Source organism: Schistocerca cancellata, chromosome 3 (assembly GCF_023864275.1).
Source record: "Schistocerca cancellata isolate TAMUIC-IGC-003103 chromosome 3, iqSchCanc2.1, whole genome shotgun sequence".
Taxonomy (NCBI): Eukaryota; Metazoa; Arthropoda; class Insecta; order Orthoptera; family Acrididae; genus Schistocerca; species Schistocerca cancellata.
The window spans coordinates 703,876,599-703,892,430 of NC_064628.1; the positions used below are offsets into that span (position 1 = coordinate 703,876,599).

At 37.8% G+C, this 15,832-nt stretch overlaps 1 protein-coding gene across 1 annotated transcript in view; it reads left to right on the plus strand.

Annotated features, from left to right (window-relative positions):
* Positions 1-15,832, plus strand: part of LOC126176521 (agrin-like) — a 366,518-nt gene that overhangs the window by 290,318 nt on the left and 60,368 nt on the right. The window contains exon 19 of the mRNA XM_049923677.1: positions 5,223-5,357. Coding sequence (XP_049779634.1) covers positions 5,223-5,357 — 135 coding nt within the window. The remainder of the gene's footprint in view (positions 1-5,222; positions 5,358-15,832) is intronic.

The following is a 15,832-nucleotide window of genomic DNA, read 5'->3' on the forward strand; positions in this document are numbered from 1 at the left end:
CTAGCGGGCCAACCATAGCACCATCTGGTTTCCCCCTTCAAGCTAGACAAGTTTCGTTCTTTGTAGTTTTTTGTTTGATGCATATTTCATGAAATATTTGGCCCCATCACGATCAGTGGACCACCCTATATATATATATATATATATATATATATATATATATATATATATGTGGGATTGGAATGACTCCTTACCCTCTCCCTTAAAACCCATATCCTTTTGTCTTTCCTTCTCCTTCCCTCTTTCCTGATGAGGCAACCGTTGGTTGCGAAAGCTAGAATTTTGTGTGTATATATATAGGGAACATTCCACATGGGAAAAATATATTTAAAAAGAAAGATGATGAGACTTACCAAACAAAAGCGCTGGCAGGTCGATAGACACACAAACAAACACAAACATACACACAAAATTCTAGCTTTCGCAACCAACGGTTGCCTCATCAGGAAAGAGGGAAGGAGAAGGAAAGACAAAAGGATATGGGTTTTAAGGGAGAGGGTAAGGAGTCATTCCAATCCCGGGAGCGGAAAGACTTACCTTAGGGGGAAAAAAGGACAGGTATACACTTGCACACACACACATATCCATCCACACATACACAGACACAAGCAGACATTTGTAAAGGCAAAGAGTTCGGGCAGAGATGTCAGTCGGGACGGAAGTACAGAGGCAAAGATGATGTTGAAAGACAGGTGAGGTATGAGCGGTGGCAGATTGAAATTAGAAATTAGCGGAGATTGAGGCCTGGCGGATAGCGAGAAGAGAGGATATGCTGAAGGGCAAGTTCCCATCTCCGGAGTTCTGACAGGTTGGTGTTAGTGGGAAGTATCCAGATAACCCGGATGGTGTAACACTGTGCCAAGATGTGCTGGCCGTGCACCAAGGCATGTTTAGCCACAGGGTGATCCTCATTACCAACAAACACTGTCTGCCTGTGTCCATTCATGCGAATGGACAGTTTGTTGCTGCTCATTCCCACATAGAACGCTTCACAGTGTAGGCAGGTCAGTTGGTAAATCACGTAGGTGCTTTCACACGTGGCTCTGCCTTTGATCGTGTACACCTTCCGGGTTACAGGACTGGAATAGGTGGTGGTGGGAGGGTGCATGGGACAGGTTTTACACCGGGGGCGGTTACAGGGGTAGGAGCCAGAAGGTAGGGAAGGTGGTTTGGGGATTTCATAGGGATGAACTAAGAGGTTACGAAGGTACAGATTTATTGATGACATTTTCATTTTCATGATCTGGACTCACAGTGAAGAAGAACTCCAGAATTTCCTCTCCAACCTCAACTCCTTTGGTTCCATCAGATTCACCTGGTCCTACTCTAAATCCCATGCCACTTTCCTTGACGTTGACCTCCACCTGTCCAATGGCCAGCTTCACACGTCCGTCCACATCAAACCCACCAACAAGCAACAGTACCTCCATTATGACAGCTGCCACCCATTCCACGTCAAACGGTCCCTTCCCTACAGCCTAGGTCTTCGTGGCAAACGAATCTGCTCCAGTCCGGAATCCTTGAACCATTACACCAACAACCTGAAAACAGCTTTTGCATCCCGTAACTACCCTCCCGACCTGGTACAGAAGCAAATAACCAGAGCCACTTCCTCATCTCCTCAAACCCGGAACCTTCCACAGAAGAACCCCAAAAGTGCCCCACTTGTGACAGGATACTTTCCGGGACTGGATCAGATTCTGAATGTGGCTCTCCAGCAGGGATACGACTTCCTCAAATCCTGCCCTGAAATGAGATCCATCCTTCATGAAATCCTCCCCACTTCACCAAGAGTGTCTTTCCGCCGTCCACCTAACCTTCGTAACCTCTTAGTTCATCCCTATGAAATCCCCAAACCACCTTCCCTACCTTCTGGCTCCTACCCCTGTAACCGCCCCCGGTGTAAAACCTGTCCCATGCACCCTCCCACCACCACCTATTCCAGTCCTGTAACCCGGAAGGTGTACACGATCAAAGGCAGAGCCACGTGTGAAAGCACCCACGTGATTTACCAACTGACCTGCCTACACTGTGAAGCGTTCTATGTGGGAATGACCAGCAACAAACTGTCCATTCGCATGAATGGACACAGGCAGACAGTGTTTGTTGGTAATGAGGATCACCCTGTGGCTAAACATGCCTTGGTGCACGGCCAGCACATCTTGGCACAGTGTTACACCATCCGGGTTATCTGGATACTTCCCACTAACACCAACCTGTCAGAACTCCGGAGATGGGAACTTGCCCTTCAGCATATCCTCTCTTCTCGCTATCCGCCAGGCCTCAATCTCCGCTAATTTCTAATTTCAATCTGCCACCGCTCATACCTCACCTGTCTTTCAACATCATCTTTGCCTCTGTACTTCCGTCCCGACTGACATCTCTGCCCGAACTCTTTGCCTTTACAAATGTCTGCTTGTGTCTGTGTATGTGTGGATGGATATGTGTGTGTGTGCAAGTGTATACCTGTCCTTTTTTCCCCCTAAGGTAAGTCTTTCCGCTCCCGGGATTGGAATGACTCCTTACCCTCTCCCTTAAAACCCATATCCTTTTGTCTTTCCTTCTCCTTCCCTCTTTCCTGATGAGGCAACCGTTGGTTGCGAAAGCTAGAATTTTGTGTGTATGTTTGTGTTTGTTTGTGTGTCTATCGACCTGCCAGCGCTTTTGTTTGGTAAGTCTCATCATCTTTCTTTTTAAATATATATATATATATATATATATATATATATATATATATATATATATATATATATATATATATATATATATTTTCACGTGGGAAAAATATATCTAAAAAGAAAGATGATGAGACTTACCAAACAAAAGCGCTGGCAGGTCGATAGACACACAAACAAACACAAACATACACACAAAATTCTAGCTTTCGCAACCAACGGTTGCCTCGTCAGGAAAGAGGGAAGGAGAGGGAAAGACGAAAGGATTTGGGTTTTAAGGGAGAGGGTAAGGAGTCATTCAAATCCCGGGAGCGGAAAGACTTACCTTAGGGGGAAAAAAGGACAGGTATACACTCGCACACACACACATATCCATCCGCATATACACAGACACAAGCAGACATGTCAGCAGACAAGCAGACATCAACCGTTGGTTGCGAAAGCTAGAATTTTGTGTGTATGTTTGTGGTTGTTTGTGTGTCTATCGACCTGCCAGCGCTTTTGTTTGGTAAGTCTCATCATCTTTATATATATATGAGATTACTGAACTCAACAGTTTTTTTTTTTTTTTTTTTTTTTTTTTTTTTTTTTTTTTTTCCCAAAAGCTGTTGAGTTCAGTAATCATAAAGCAGTGGTTCTACACAGTGTGTGGTCATGCCTGCTCCACAAGATCATCTTATTGGGCAGCGACCACACTTCACAGTGGACAAATTCATGACAGTATCACATGCCACATCAGTTCATTGTCTGCTTGCTTATGATATTCAGTCCATACTCTAGACAGAACTAACACTAAATTTTAATCACATTATGTTCTATGTGCTTGAAAGTTGTATCAGTGAGTTGTGTGCATGACTGGTGGGAGGAAAAAAAATGAGAGCAGCTATTTCCATTCATGTCAATGGTCCGTCTGTGGATGATAGTAAAGTGCCAGCTTCAGCATACTTCAGGTATATTCTCCATATCCTTCTTCACACCCTTTGCCTCCTTTTGCAATGTACTGGCTGGCATCTTTTGTCGATATGGGAAACTTACTTTCTAAATATTGGTGCAATAGCCTAATGCCTGTGTATAATAAATAGTTCATAAAAATTTTGTTATGAAATAATATGTGTGGTCATAGAGGGTTGTTGATTTATCACCTACCAATCCAGAAATGGTTAAAGCAAAGTTAGTAGACATAAGTGTAAAAAATCAGGAAAATCACTGACAGCTGTTTATAAAATTCCATCATAGTGCTGACAATGAACTGCAAACACAAACAGTTAATTTCAGGTACTGAAAGAAAGAAAAAGTTGCTGTTGATCCTGGATCAGATGTAATCAAAGGAGCGACAGACTAGTGACCAATTTTCATATACTGACACTGATAATAATGATGTGACAGAAGTCAGTAGTCAAAGATGAGAACTATCTTTCAGGAGAATAATATACTTTCTTTGCATATAGACTCTGTAATTAAATTATTGCTAACAAACATCTCATTATTAACAGTACTGTACACAGCTACAGGTCTAATAGTTTGCGTCATTGCTTCCATATCCCGAGATCCTGGGTTCGATTGCTGACCGTGTCCAAGAGTTTTCCACTTAGGGGTTGGATGTTTATGTTGTCCTAATAATTTAATCTCATCTTCATCACAAAAATAGGCAAATTGATGAAGTGGTGTCAAATAGAAAGACTTGCACCAGTCAGCCAAACAGATGGGGTCTTCTGACCATTAGTGCCATACAATCCTTTTATTTAACAGTACTTTAAAATTTGAATCGTAGCTGACAGTGCATTTTTAATTTAATTGTAGTACCTAGTGTCTTTCCTAATTCAGAGTAGTGTTGATGTTTCCTTTGACACATACACTTTTTCTATTTCCTCATCTTCATCTTGATGAAGATATTTTAAGAAAATGTAAAAGGTGAAGACTCACCACATTTTTAAATGTGTGGGTTTCTCATCCTTTTCTCTGTGCATCAGTAACAGGTAAATGAACACTAGTTTTACCACAAACATTATCAGTGTCATAACTTTTTGCATTCTTTCTCACTAACTATGAAATAAAACAAAGTGTGAGATAGGTGTGTGATATGCTTCTCAATATTGATGGTATCTACTTGATACAAAATTCTAAAACTGATGATTACAGTTGTTCAAAAATTATACATTTTTCTTTAATTTCTGGCACTGCCAATTTTCATCAGAGTAGGATCAAATACCCATCCAGTAATATCGATATCAATTTTCCTCACTTTTCTAAAATTGTCAAGTACCATTACAGTTTCTTTGACAAGACTTCAGTGTTTCTGTCCTCCATCACAGCTGAAAATGTGTTACTGTTCTGTTCGTTAAGATCTGAATGTTAATGGGAGAACACATATTTTTATGTTAAAAATGAACACTTATAACATTTTAGTGAATTTTTATTGCTGTTAATTACATATCTTGAAAACATGTTGTGTAAGACTTTTCCATGAGGTGTACAAATATTAATATACTTCAGTTACATTGAATATACAGGTATGTGCCAAAAATAGTAATTATTTGTTTGTTGTAGGTGTAAACTGTGAGAACCAATTGAATTCTTGTGCATCTCATCCATGTGCATCTGGTTCAACATGTGAAATGTTGTCACATGGAGGTTTTACATGCAAATGTCCCCCTGGCCATTCAGGGAAAACCTGTCATAAAGGTATGAATTAAATTATTATGTTATATTTGTAATCATCATTTTCTTGGGACTCTTTTAAGATGAATTACCTTGATCCAACCTCTTACACACTGTTGCTCAGTTCCAAAAAGTAAGAAATATGTGATAAATTCACTTACTATTAATTTCTTTTAGAATTTTTAATCATTGCTGAAAATAGATAATTGCTTTTTAAAATGAAATAATGTGTACACTTACTGCCAGATAGTTAATAATGATATCCATTCTCATTAAACACTTTTGATAGATGAAATTTTGCTCCTATAACCGTCATAATTTCCCTAAAGGTTATCTTTAGCTAAATCAGTTGCATCATTGAAACAAGAAACAAACGGGGCAACATAATTTCATTCTTAAATTTATGATTATTATCTTCAGATTTTTAAATTATTAAATTGTATGCTCTACAAAAGAAGAAATGTTTTAATACTAATTTCTCAGATGTCCAGCTGAGTAAAATCATGAAAAAGACATGGCAAGCTGATGTCCTGATCTCCTGGTGGAGATGTTGGAAGTGAATCTGCTTTATAAGTGTCATGCTTTCCATGATCTCACTAGGCTTGGAACCTGAGTATGTTATACAAGTTCTAATTGTATCAAAGGAAGATTTAGTCGAGAAAACTAATAAATGAGGCAGAAGTGCTACAGGAGGTGAAATGTGAAATACTGCCTATAAACACATATTAAAGTAAAAGATGCACACTACCTAGCTTTTGGAACTAATTGTTCCTTCGTTGGAGAGGAGAGGGGTATACTTTTGAGAAGGTTAAAAGGGAATGGCAAGTCACTCAGGATGAGAGAGACCCAAATATAGTGACAACAAGAGTTGACAAAGATGGAGAGCAAGGTGTCTGAGAGTATAGTTCAGAGATGGTACATGGGAAGGCACTGTTTCAGCTCCAGTCCAGAGATAATGACAGAGAGAAGTGTAGACGATTAGGAGAAAGAGACAAATTGTGCAGTTAACAATGACCTCAAATATTTCTGGGACCATTCAAGATGCTGTGATTCTGTTTCACCCCAGATTAATTGTGAAAAATTCCTCACTAAATGACATATGGTCTCTTTTTATAGCTATACTAATTACAGAGGTATCAGTGTCAACTTTGCTTTTTCAAATGTAACTATGATAATTTCTGCTGGTTCTATCATAACTTAAAAAGAGGCAAACTCAGCAACTTTTCTCTTGCTAAAGTCTAATTATTAGTTTTTGAGTAATTACCAATATTTATAACATAGAACTGATCTACCCTGAACTAGAAACCAATTGCTGTGTTAAGCTGAAATCTGTGATTTCATACCCAAATAATGAAATACATCACAGTGTATAAGGAGGGAACAGAGCATTGCACTGCCATGATACCAGTATAAAAGAGCTCAGGAAATGTACCTTTCATTTTGTCTACATCACTCATGTGTGTCAAGTGCTGGTTAGTTTGAAAATTAATGTTCTTATTTTGAAAAAAGAAATGTCTTTAACAAACCAGGATAAACTAGATATGCTACTTCTTTATAGGAGATGCAGAAGGAACATGAGGAGAACAGTTGAATTTGATCGACAAAGGTAATCCAACAGACAGTATGCAAGAAAAATGATAATTCAGTAAATGTGCAAAAAATCATCATTGTAAGTTCACTGTAATAATATGCAGTCTGTTCAAAAAATTCCAGAACTTTGTCCACAAAATTTTTCTGCACTTATCTTTTACTTATTGTGCATGATCTGCTTCGAAAACTTCTCCTCGGCAATTGATAGACTGCTCCCAGTGCCATTTCCACTTCTGAAAGCAGTGTTGGTACGCCTCTTACCGGATTGTGTGAAGTGCCATCTGCAAATTTTCTTTTATCTCATCTGTCATTGCATATCATTGTCCTTTCAATGGGGTTTTCAACTTTGGAAACAAAAAGTGTCTGCAGGAACCAGGTTTGGAGAGCATAGAGCATGAGGCCACACAGTGATTTTGTTTTTTTGTACAATAGTCACACACGAACAGGGATGAATATATGGGTGCATTATAATGCAAGAGCCATGAAATGTCTTGCCACATTTCAAGGCCTTTCCTTCTCACAGGTATCACAACATGTCCGAGTAGTACCATTGGTTAACAATTTGTTGCTGTGGCATAAATTCATAATGAACTAATCCTTCAAAATCAAAGAAAACTGTCAGCATGGCTTTAACATTTGACCTAACCTGACGAGCTTTTTTTGGTCTTGGAGAACTTCTCGTGAGCCATTGTGAAGATTGAACATCTCATTCTCATTTGTGTGATCCATAAGCTCTTCACAGACTGCAAGGCAAAGGTCTTTCTGGTCTTGACTCATGAGCTCTGGGGCAAACTTGGCAGCAACATCATGCATTCCAAGGTGCTGTGTCAGGATTTCATGACCTGTTCAATCTGAAATGCTACATACTTCTGCAATCTCTTGGACAGTCATTCTTGAATTGGCACACACAATTTCTTTGATGTTTCTGACATGACCATTATCAGTAAACATCAAAGGATGTCCTGAACAAGTATCATCTTTAACTTCTGTCCAGCCATTTTTAAACCATGTTAACCATTTGTAACATGAAGTGTGACTTAAGTACTCATCAGCATAGGCATCCTGCATCATTTGGTGTGTCTCTGTAAAGATTTTCTTGAGTTTCATGCTAAGTTTAATACAAATGTGTTGCTCCTCTTACACTGTCATCTTGAAATTTGCAGGCTGTGTAACACAATGTTCTACTCAATATAGCACTGGACCATAACTAACAGAAATACAACACTGAAACTTTTGGCAGATACATATTAAATACAGGCATGTGCATGGATGCCAGTTGCATTTCACTGAAACACACCGTTGGTGCAAAATTATGAATATCCTGGAATTTTTTGAAAAGACCTTGTACATGGAAGGTAAGGAGCAAGCCTACAACAAGTAAAGCAAATGAGTCAGATGCTCTGGAACTGTTGCTCATAACCCGCATGTTAGCTCCAGAAATTGCAAGCACCTATGGTCTAAGTCAGCCCAGAATTGTTTGCACTTTGCACACAAACAGCTTCCATATGCATCATTGGTGGTGTCACTTCACCAATAAATAACCAGCAGGATTGCAAAAACTGCCTGCTATTCAGTTCTGATGTGGCAAGTGGACAATAGATTCTTTCTTCAAAGGATTATCTTTATCAATGAAGCTACTTGTGGTATCGTCCAAAGATCACGGTGCCACACCACTGCTGGCAGCTCACATTGATATCACAGACATTAGTGATGTCTCGCTGCAATCTGCAACAACAAATGGGAAAGTCTGAAGAAGACACACCCTCTTTCTCAGCACAGCAGGATCTCACACAGAGGTTGAAATAGAACCAACCATGGAAACACTCTGCCCCAGTTTGTGACATTAGCTGAAGCAGTCTATATCATCGAGTAGGACTAAAGAGTCATTCAAGGCTCAGATGTAAATGTACTTTTGTACATGTTGAATGTTGTACTTCAAGAGAAGAGTTTGGTAATTAGTACATCAAGTCATGCTTTAACAATCACCAACAGCTGAGAATTATCAGGCACTTCTGTGGCAAAGGATTGTACCAAGTTAAATAAATCTTGTTATCATTCATGTAATAAAGTGAACTAATAATTCAAATGTTGTAGTTCAGATGAGCCATCATCCAGAGCAATCAAAGATCCACAGTTGTGGCTGGGTGATTGTAGTTTCATCTGGCCATAACATTATCTTTACAGATCATGGAAAGCTATACATAAGAAATATGTGTTATTGCAGTTCTGAGAATCTCCACCGACTGAGACAGGTTGAACACCAGAGTCAACAGAGTGTGACCATTTGGTAATGGATTATCGGAGACTACATAATTTGTACTTACTACACTGAAAAAACCTTAACAGTTAAAAGATGTGCATGATTTCTTACCAAAGCTAGTAGCTGTCCTAGAGGACATGCCACTTCAAATACATAGATGAATGTGGCATCAGCACAATGGGTGTCCAGCTCACTATTTGCTTGTAGCTGGATTAGACATCAAGGCATTACCAGTTTCCTGCTCATGTGCTTGATTTCATGCCATTTTATTTTTTCTCTGGGGCAAAATCAGAGGAGACAAATTTGCACAAGTTCTGACAAGTATGTAAACATTTAATTATTGCAACATGTGCAATGACATCAAAGAGTTCTCTTCAGTCTGTTCAGAAAATCCTTGTGCCAGTGACTACAAACACATATTACAGCAGACAGTGGCAATTTTGAACACTGGAGAGATAAATGAAATTTTAAGAAGTGTTTGTGACCACACTCTTTCATGATTTTCCATTCCTTGCTGTTGCTGATATAATTTTGCAATGTAAGTGTGTCTCTTGACATTAAACTCATGACACAAAATTGGTATCTAACAGTCTTTATACCTCAGTTCTCTGCTTTACAAATCCATTTAAATTTCGACGTGCACTTACAAATTCAAGGCTCTGGCAGAAAAAGAGCAGAACCATTACCATAGTTAACTGGTGAATCATCCTTGGCTGCCACATCCAGTGCCTGTCAATTGGTGTGTCAGTCCAACCATACATAGCAGAGTGTGTGTAGCAACAGTTTTAATTTAAACTTTTTTCCATTATTCTTCTTTAGTAAGTATAACAGGGGAGCCTGTCACCCAGATGTGACAGTTCCCTATAAGTAAACTAACTTTTACATAAGACAGTACTCAGTTCCATGTTCAAAACAATTAATTCTAAAGTCCTAAATATCATAATTTCCTTAAAATCATCTATCAGATTTAGAAGAGTGAAGTGCCATTGAAATCAACTCTAATAGAACTATGGAACCTGCAACAGAAATAAGAGGCTGTAGGTCATTTAGTGGGGGGATACATGCTCACGCACTGCTTGACACTTGCTAATGAACAATTGACACTTGCTAAAGAATTGCTACAAAACAACCGACTATTCTACAGAACACCCAAACAATAAGTCAATAATAGTAAAAGGAGATGTAGAGAGGGAGACATGTCAGCTGCAGCAAAGCTTGTGCACAAACACTCTGTACACATTCAAGTTCATGCAGTACAGCATGTGGTCAAGGTTGTTCTAGAATCGATTAGTGTGACATTCCATGCAGTACAACAACATGCCTGCAAGACATTATTTGAGTGCTTAAGATTGTGGCCAAGCTGTTGGATGGCTCAAAGCTGGTCAAAGTATCACTACTGTGACCACAGTATGGGGGTGTTCAGAAGTGTCATGTTGTGATTAAATAATAATAATAGTAATTTTATTGTCATTCACCGTTACAGCAACAGACAACGTCAGGCATATAATACAATATAACTGTTAATTCAGAGAAATCAAGAGGCGTGTCATTAACACTACAAAATTATATTATATTTGAAATAATCATTTATGTCAAAGAATGGGTGAGCAACTAGCCATTCGTATAGTTTTTGTTTGAATGCTTGTTCAGGTAGTTCTTGTACATACTGTGGAAGCTTATTAAATAATTTGTGCTCCATCAGTTTATAACTGTTAAGTGTCTTTGACAGTCTGTGGTAAGGAGTATAAATGCATAAGCTCCTTCTTGTGTTGTAGAAATGTATATTTTCTCTATGTTTTGCTTCCGGTAACTTCTTTTTTGTGTGGAGTAAAACATAGTAAATATATAGGTTTATCACAGTCCTGAATTTTTGTTCACAGAACAGTGGTTTGCAGTGTGCTTTATATGGAGAACCAGTAATTGTCCTAATGGTTTTCTTTTGTTGTATTAGGATGTCATGCACTGAAATCGAGTTCGCCCATAAAATAATACCATATGTTAGGATGATTTGGAAAAAAGAAAAATATAACATTCTAACATAATTTTGAGGTACACAGTCCATAAGTCGTCATAGCAAATACATCACTCTAGACAATTTACCACTAATATATTGTACATGTTGACCCCAGGATAATTTTTCATCTGTATATACCCCTAAAAATGTAACACTACTAGAATCATCTGATGGAGGCTTGTCTTTTCGACTAAAAACCATCTGCTGCATTTTGTTATCATTTTCAGTAGACAGCCATTTGCTTTAAACCAATAGGATGCTTGAACCATTGTCTCTGCAACACAAGCTTTGAGGCTACTGAAATCATTACTACAATGAAGGAAAGTTGTATCATGGACTCAATGAATGATTGCAGATAATTAATCATTATTAGGAACATAAAAGGCTCTATTACAGATCCCTGAGGTACACCTAATTTAACTAATTCTCAGGAAGGGTAAGAAGTTCTGTGGAAGCAGTTATGAGTCATTGTGAGGGGCCTGTGCTTTTCAGCATTTTCTGCAGCTGAATCAGTGTACAAGGAATGGAAACATTGGAACAACTTTATATGTTTCATCTATTCTAGTCCTTAATTGTGCTATTCATCTCTCTTTTCCCTAAACTGTACTTCTCAGTCTGTTCATACCTTTGGACTGAAGCTGCCACAGTATTTTCCAGTGTATTATTTCTAACCTTCTCTCTCTTATGCCTCTCCCTTCATCTTCCTCGTCCTTACTACAGGTGGGCCCCTCTAATCCTGGGGTCTGAGTGACCTTTCCTTTCCTTTTAACCTTCCCCAATGTATCCCTCTCTCCTTCCCAGTGAAGAAACTATTAGTTCTGAAAGCTAAGTAATGTGTACCTTTAATTTAATATGTGTCTGCAGCAGTACTACACATTTTGTCTTTTGAAGACAAATTTATTAGACAACGTGTTATAAAAGCCAACATGATTATATAAAGATATATTTATGTACATTAATTGGATTTATTTATTATGTTAACTTGCATTCATAATACACAATTTATGTTAGTATATTGATGGTGTTTAAATCTGTCTCTGTAACTATACAAGCATATTTTTTTAAAAAAGGAAAAAAAATGGCAACATTAATTTAAAATACCCTTAATAATTATAAAGCCTTGTCATCCCATCTGGTAAGTATCCCCTGATCCCATTTCTGTGAAACTTTTCTGAACTCTCTCCATATCCTACACCTCAACAGTCCTTTTCTTTAACTCCCCCAATCCCTCTTCCTTCCTCTTCAACCCTTCTGCTAGAAGAAGGAGCCACTGGCTCTGAAAGCTTGCAAATTTTAATATCTTGAAATGTGTGTTCTCCTGCCACCACTTGGTGAGTAGATTTTTTTATCTATCCAGTTACATCACATTTTCAGTAATTATACAGCAGCTATGGACACAAAAGCCACATAACTGAGGAATATGTTAGCATATTTGTTGTAGCAGATTTAGACAAACTCCTAAGGCAAAGCAATTGCTGCAGTTTTTGATCAGTCAATCAATGGTTTTATTCTATCTTTTTTATTTATGTAGATCCCTTTCATAGGAAGTCTTGTATATCAAATTTTGTCTAGTTTGTGATCTTAAGAATTTATTTCTAGTAGCTTTAACCTTTATGTCACTAGAATTAAATTATTTTTTGTGACCTTCAAGCTTCTCCAGTCACCAACAGTTTTCTGCATCAAAATTCCACAAGCCACTTTACAGTGTGTGGAAGAGCAACTGTAGTGTCATATTCCTCTAGGAAACAATACACCAGGAACCTTTTTCATTAATCATTCATTCATTCATCATGTTCCATAAGCATCATCGTGGTGTGGAATGAATCGACTTATACATTAACAAAATCGAGTCAATTCTTACAAATTTTCTCTGTACACTGCATTAGAAATAAACCACTACCTGATAGTATTTACCAGTCACACCCCACCACCCATCACTAACACCAACACCACTCCTGATTCTTGCAAAAGTAAAATTCTTATGTATAAAACAGCTTCAACCGTCTGATTACAGAGGCCAATGCTGGAAAAACTTTTTGCTGAAAATATCTTTTCCTTGTGTTTTTTAGGGTGGGAAATCCAAATATGATACTAAAAACACTGTATCACCTACCATTTCTTCACATTTTATAGTTAAATTTATTAAATTAAGCAATTTTTTATAGAATTTAACAGCTTTTATGTAGTTAAAATAATTTAAAAAGAAGGTGTAATGAATGTAGATGACATTGGCAGCACTGTTGAAAAACATTTGTGTCATAAAAAGGTCGATTCTATTTTTGTGTTAACAGATGGTGTTTTGTTTATTGTCAACCTAACCTCACTTTCCCGTTACCTGTTCATGTGCTGAGTACAATGTCTAATCGTGGTTGTAAAAACTCTGCTGACAGTTTTTGTTATATCTGTGGTGAATTTGTGATTAAGAAACACCAAAGAAACACTACAGACTTTGTGAAAAAGGTTTATCTATCATACTTTGGATCTAAACTTGGTGATCAAGATAAATCTTGGGCACCAAATAAGGTATGTTATCTGTGTGCTGAAGATGTGAGAAAATGGTCCAAAAAGGAGAAAAGAAGCCTTTAGATTTGCTGTTGCTATGATACGGAGGGAGCCAATAAATCATTCTGATGCTTGCTAATTTTGCAGTGCTGATATTACTGGTCATAATTCGAAAAACAAGAAGTTAATAAGCTACCCTAACCTTCTGTCCACCATCCGACCAGTGCAGCATGGTGTATATTTGCCTGTTCCTGAACGATCAGGTGATTTAAATTCTGTTCCAACAGAAAATTTTCTGATGTACAATGTGATTTAGGTGAACCAGATGATGATGAATTCCATTGTAATACTGAAAGTCTAGAGTCCAGATTGTTTACTCAGAGCAAGCTTAACGATTTGGTTAGGGATCTGGGCTTAATGAAAGAAAAAGCTGAATTGCTTGGCTCTAGATTAAAAGAAATGAACTTATTGGCAGTTGGGACCAGCATATACATGTATAGAAAGAGAGAGCAGCAGTTTTCCAAGATTTTTTCAACAATAAGGTGATTTAGTGTACTGCTAAGACATTCCCTGTCTGATGAATGAGTTTGGTATTGAATACAAAAAGGAAGACTGGAGGCTGTTTATTGATTCATCCAAAACTAGTGATGGGGAAACTCTGCCAAGATTGCTGGAACACCAACATGATGGGGGACTACTGTTGGTCACTTCACCAGGAAGTTCAGCAATCAACTCATCATAGAAAAAGCTACACAAGAAGCTTCAAAGAAAAAAGAGAAAGAAAATACCATCCAATTCCAGCTGACAAGTGAAACCTCTATTAACACATATCAGTGCTTTAAGTAGCTTCCTATAAATACAAACCATGATTATGTTGTAACAAAGTGTTTTATTAATTTCCCCGTATACTGTATAGCATAGGATTTTTATACTATATAATAAAAATCATATTGCTCGAAAACTATGGGTGATACAAAAAAACTAATGCTAGATTTGGAGTCAGCTCATAAAAATCTATAAAGATCAGCTATCAAAGTAAAAAAAGTTTTTCAGAAAAAAAATTTTCGGTTTCCTGTGTTATTTTACAAATGAGTTAATGTGTTAAATATTTTATAGTAAGTATATAAAACCTTAAGGGCATATTTATACTGCACAGTGGGCCAAGACATGCCAGCCTTGGCTGTGGCATGCTGGAATATCAAATCCATTGTTTTGCATTGTGATGTTCACTCTCATGACTGGGCCACTATGGTACTCTGAGAGCCAGACCACAACAACATCCAGAATGTTTAAAATTTCCAACACAGGTAGTTCCACTTGGCCTTCATCACAATTTCCTAAAAATCATCTTAACTGAAAGAGCTATGCAAAGTTCCTTGTCATTGGAAACAAAACCAGTAAGCCAAATGGCATTATTTCAAGAATTTTCGCTTGTCAATCTGTCTGTGTCATAAGACAAAGAAGATCATTACAAGAAGTTGTCATTGGCTGCAGTCGATGAACCATTGCCACTGCCAACCACATCATTAAGGAAAAAGAAAAAAACTAGTGGGAAAAGTATTGAAGAATTTTTACAACTGAAAAAAGACAAAATAGCTTTGATGAAAGCATACCAAGATTTTACCAAATATGACAATGCTAATTACTTCTTGATGTGTCTCAGGTCTTGAATGTTCTGCAATACATACTAAAATATATTGTGATTTATTCTGTAATATCAATAACATTTTTCAGGGAAGTTAGTACTTCTTTACATAAGGTAAAGAACTCTCATAAATGTCTGTTGCTATTCGTAGGATGAGTCTATAACCTCCTAGTTCTTCTGTGCTGGAAAAACCTCAGAATATCGCTGTACTGCCAAAACAGTACCAAAGTAATGAAGTCATTCTTTTATGTCATAGCACAGACTGGATGGTATGAAAAACTGATAGCTGCACCTGTGTTACCTTACGACCTTGTATGCCAGCTGTCAGAGAGTGGGTATTCCCTTGCTAGTGCAGCTCACCCCACCAGGGAAGAGGGTGGGGCTGGAAAAATGATGGGCACCCCCACCTCAGTCAACAATAATTTGTTTACCTGTGCTGCAGTGTTTGATAGTATTCTGAAACTGTCCATTATTCTTTTTTGTTAAAT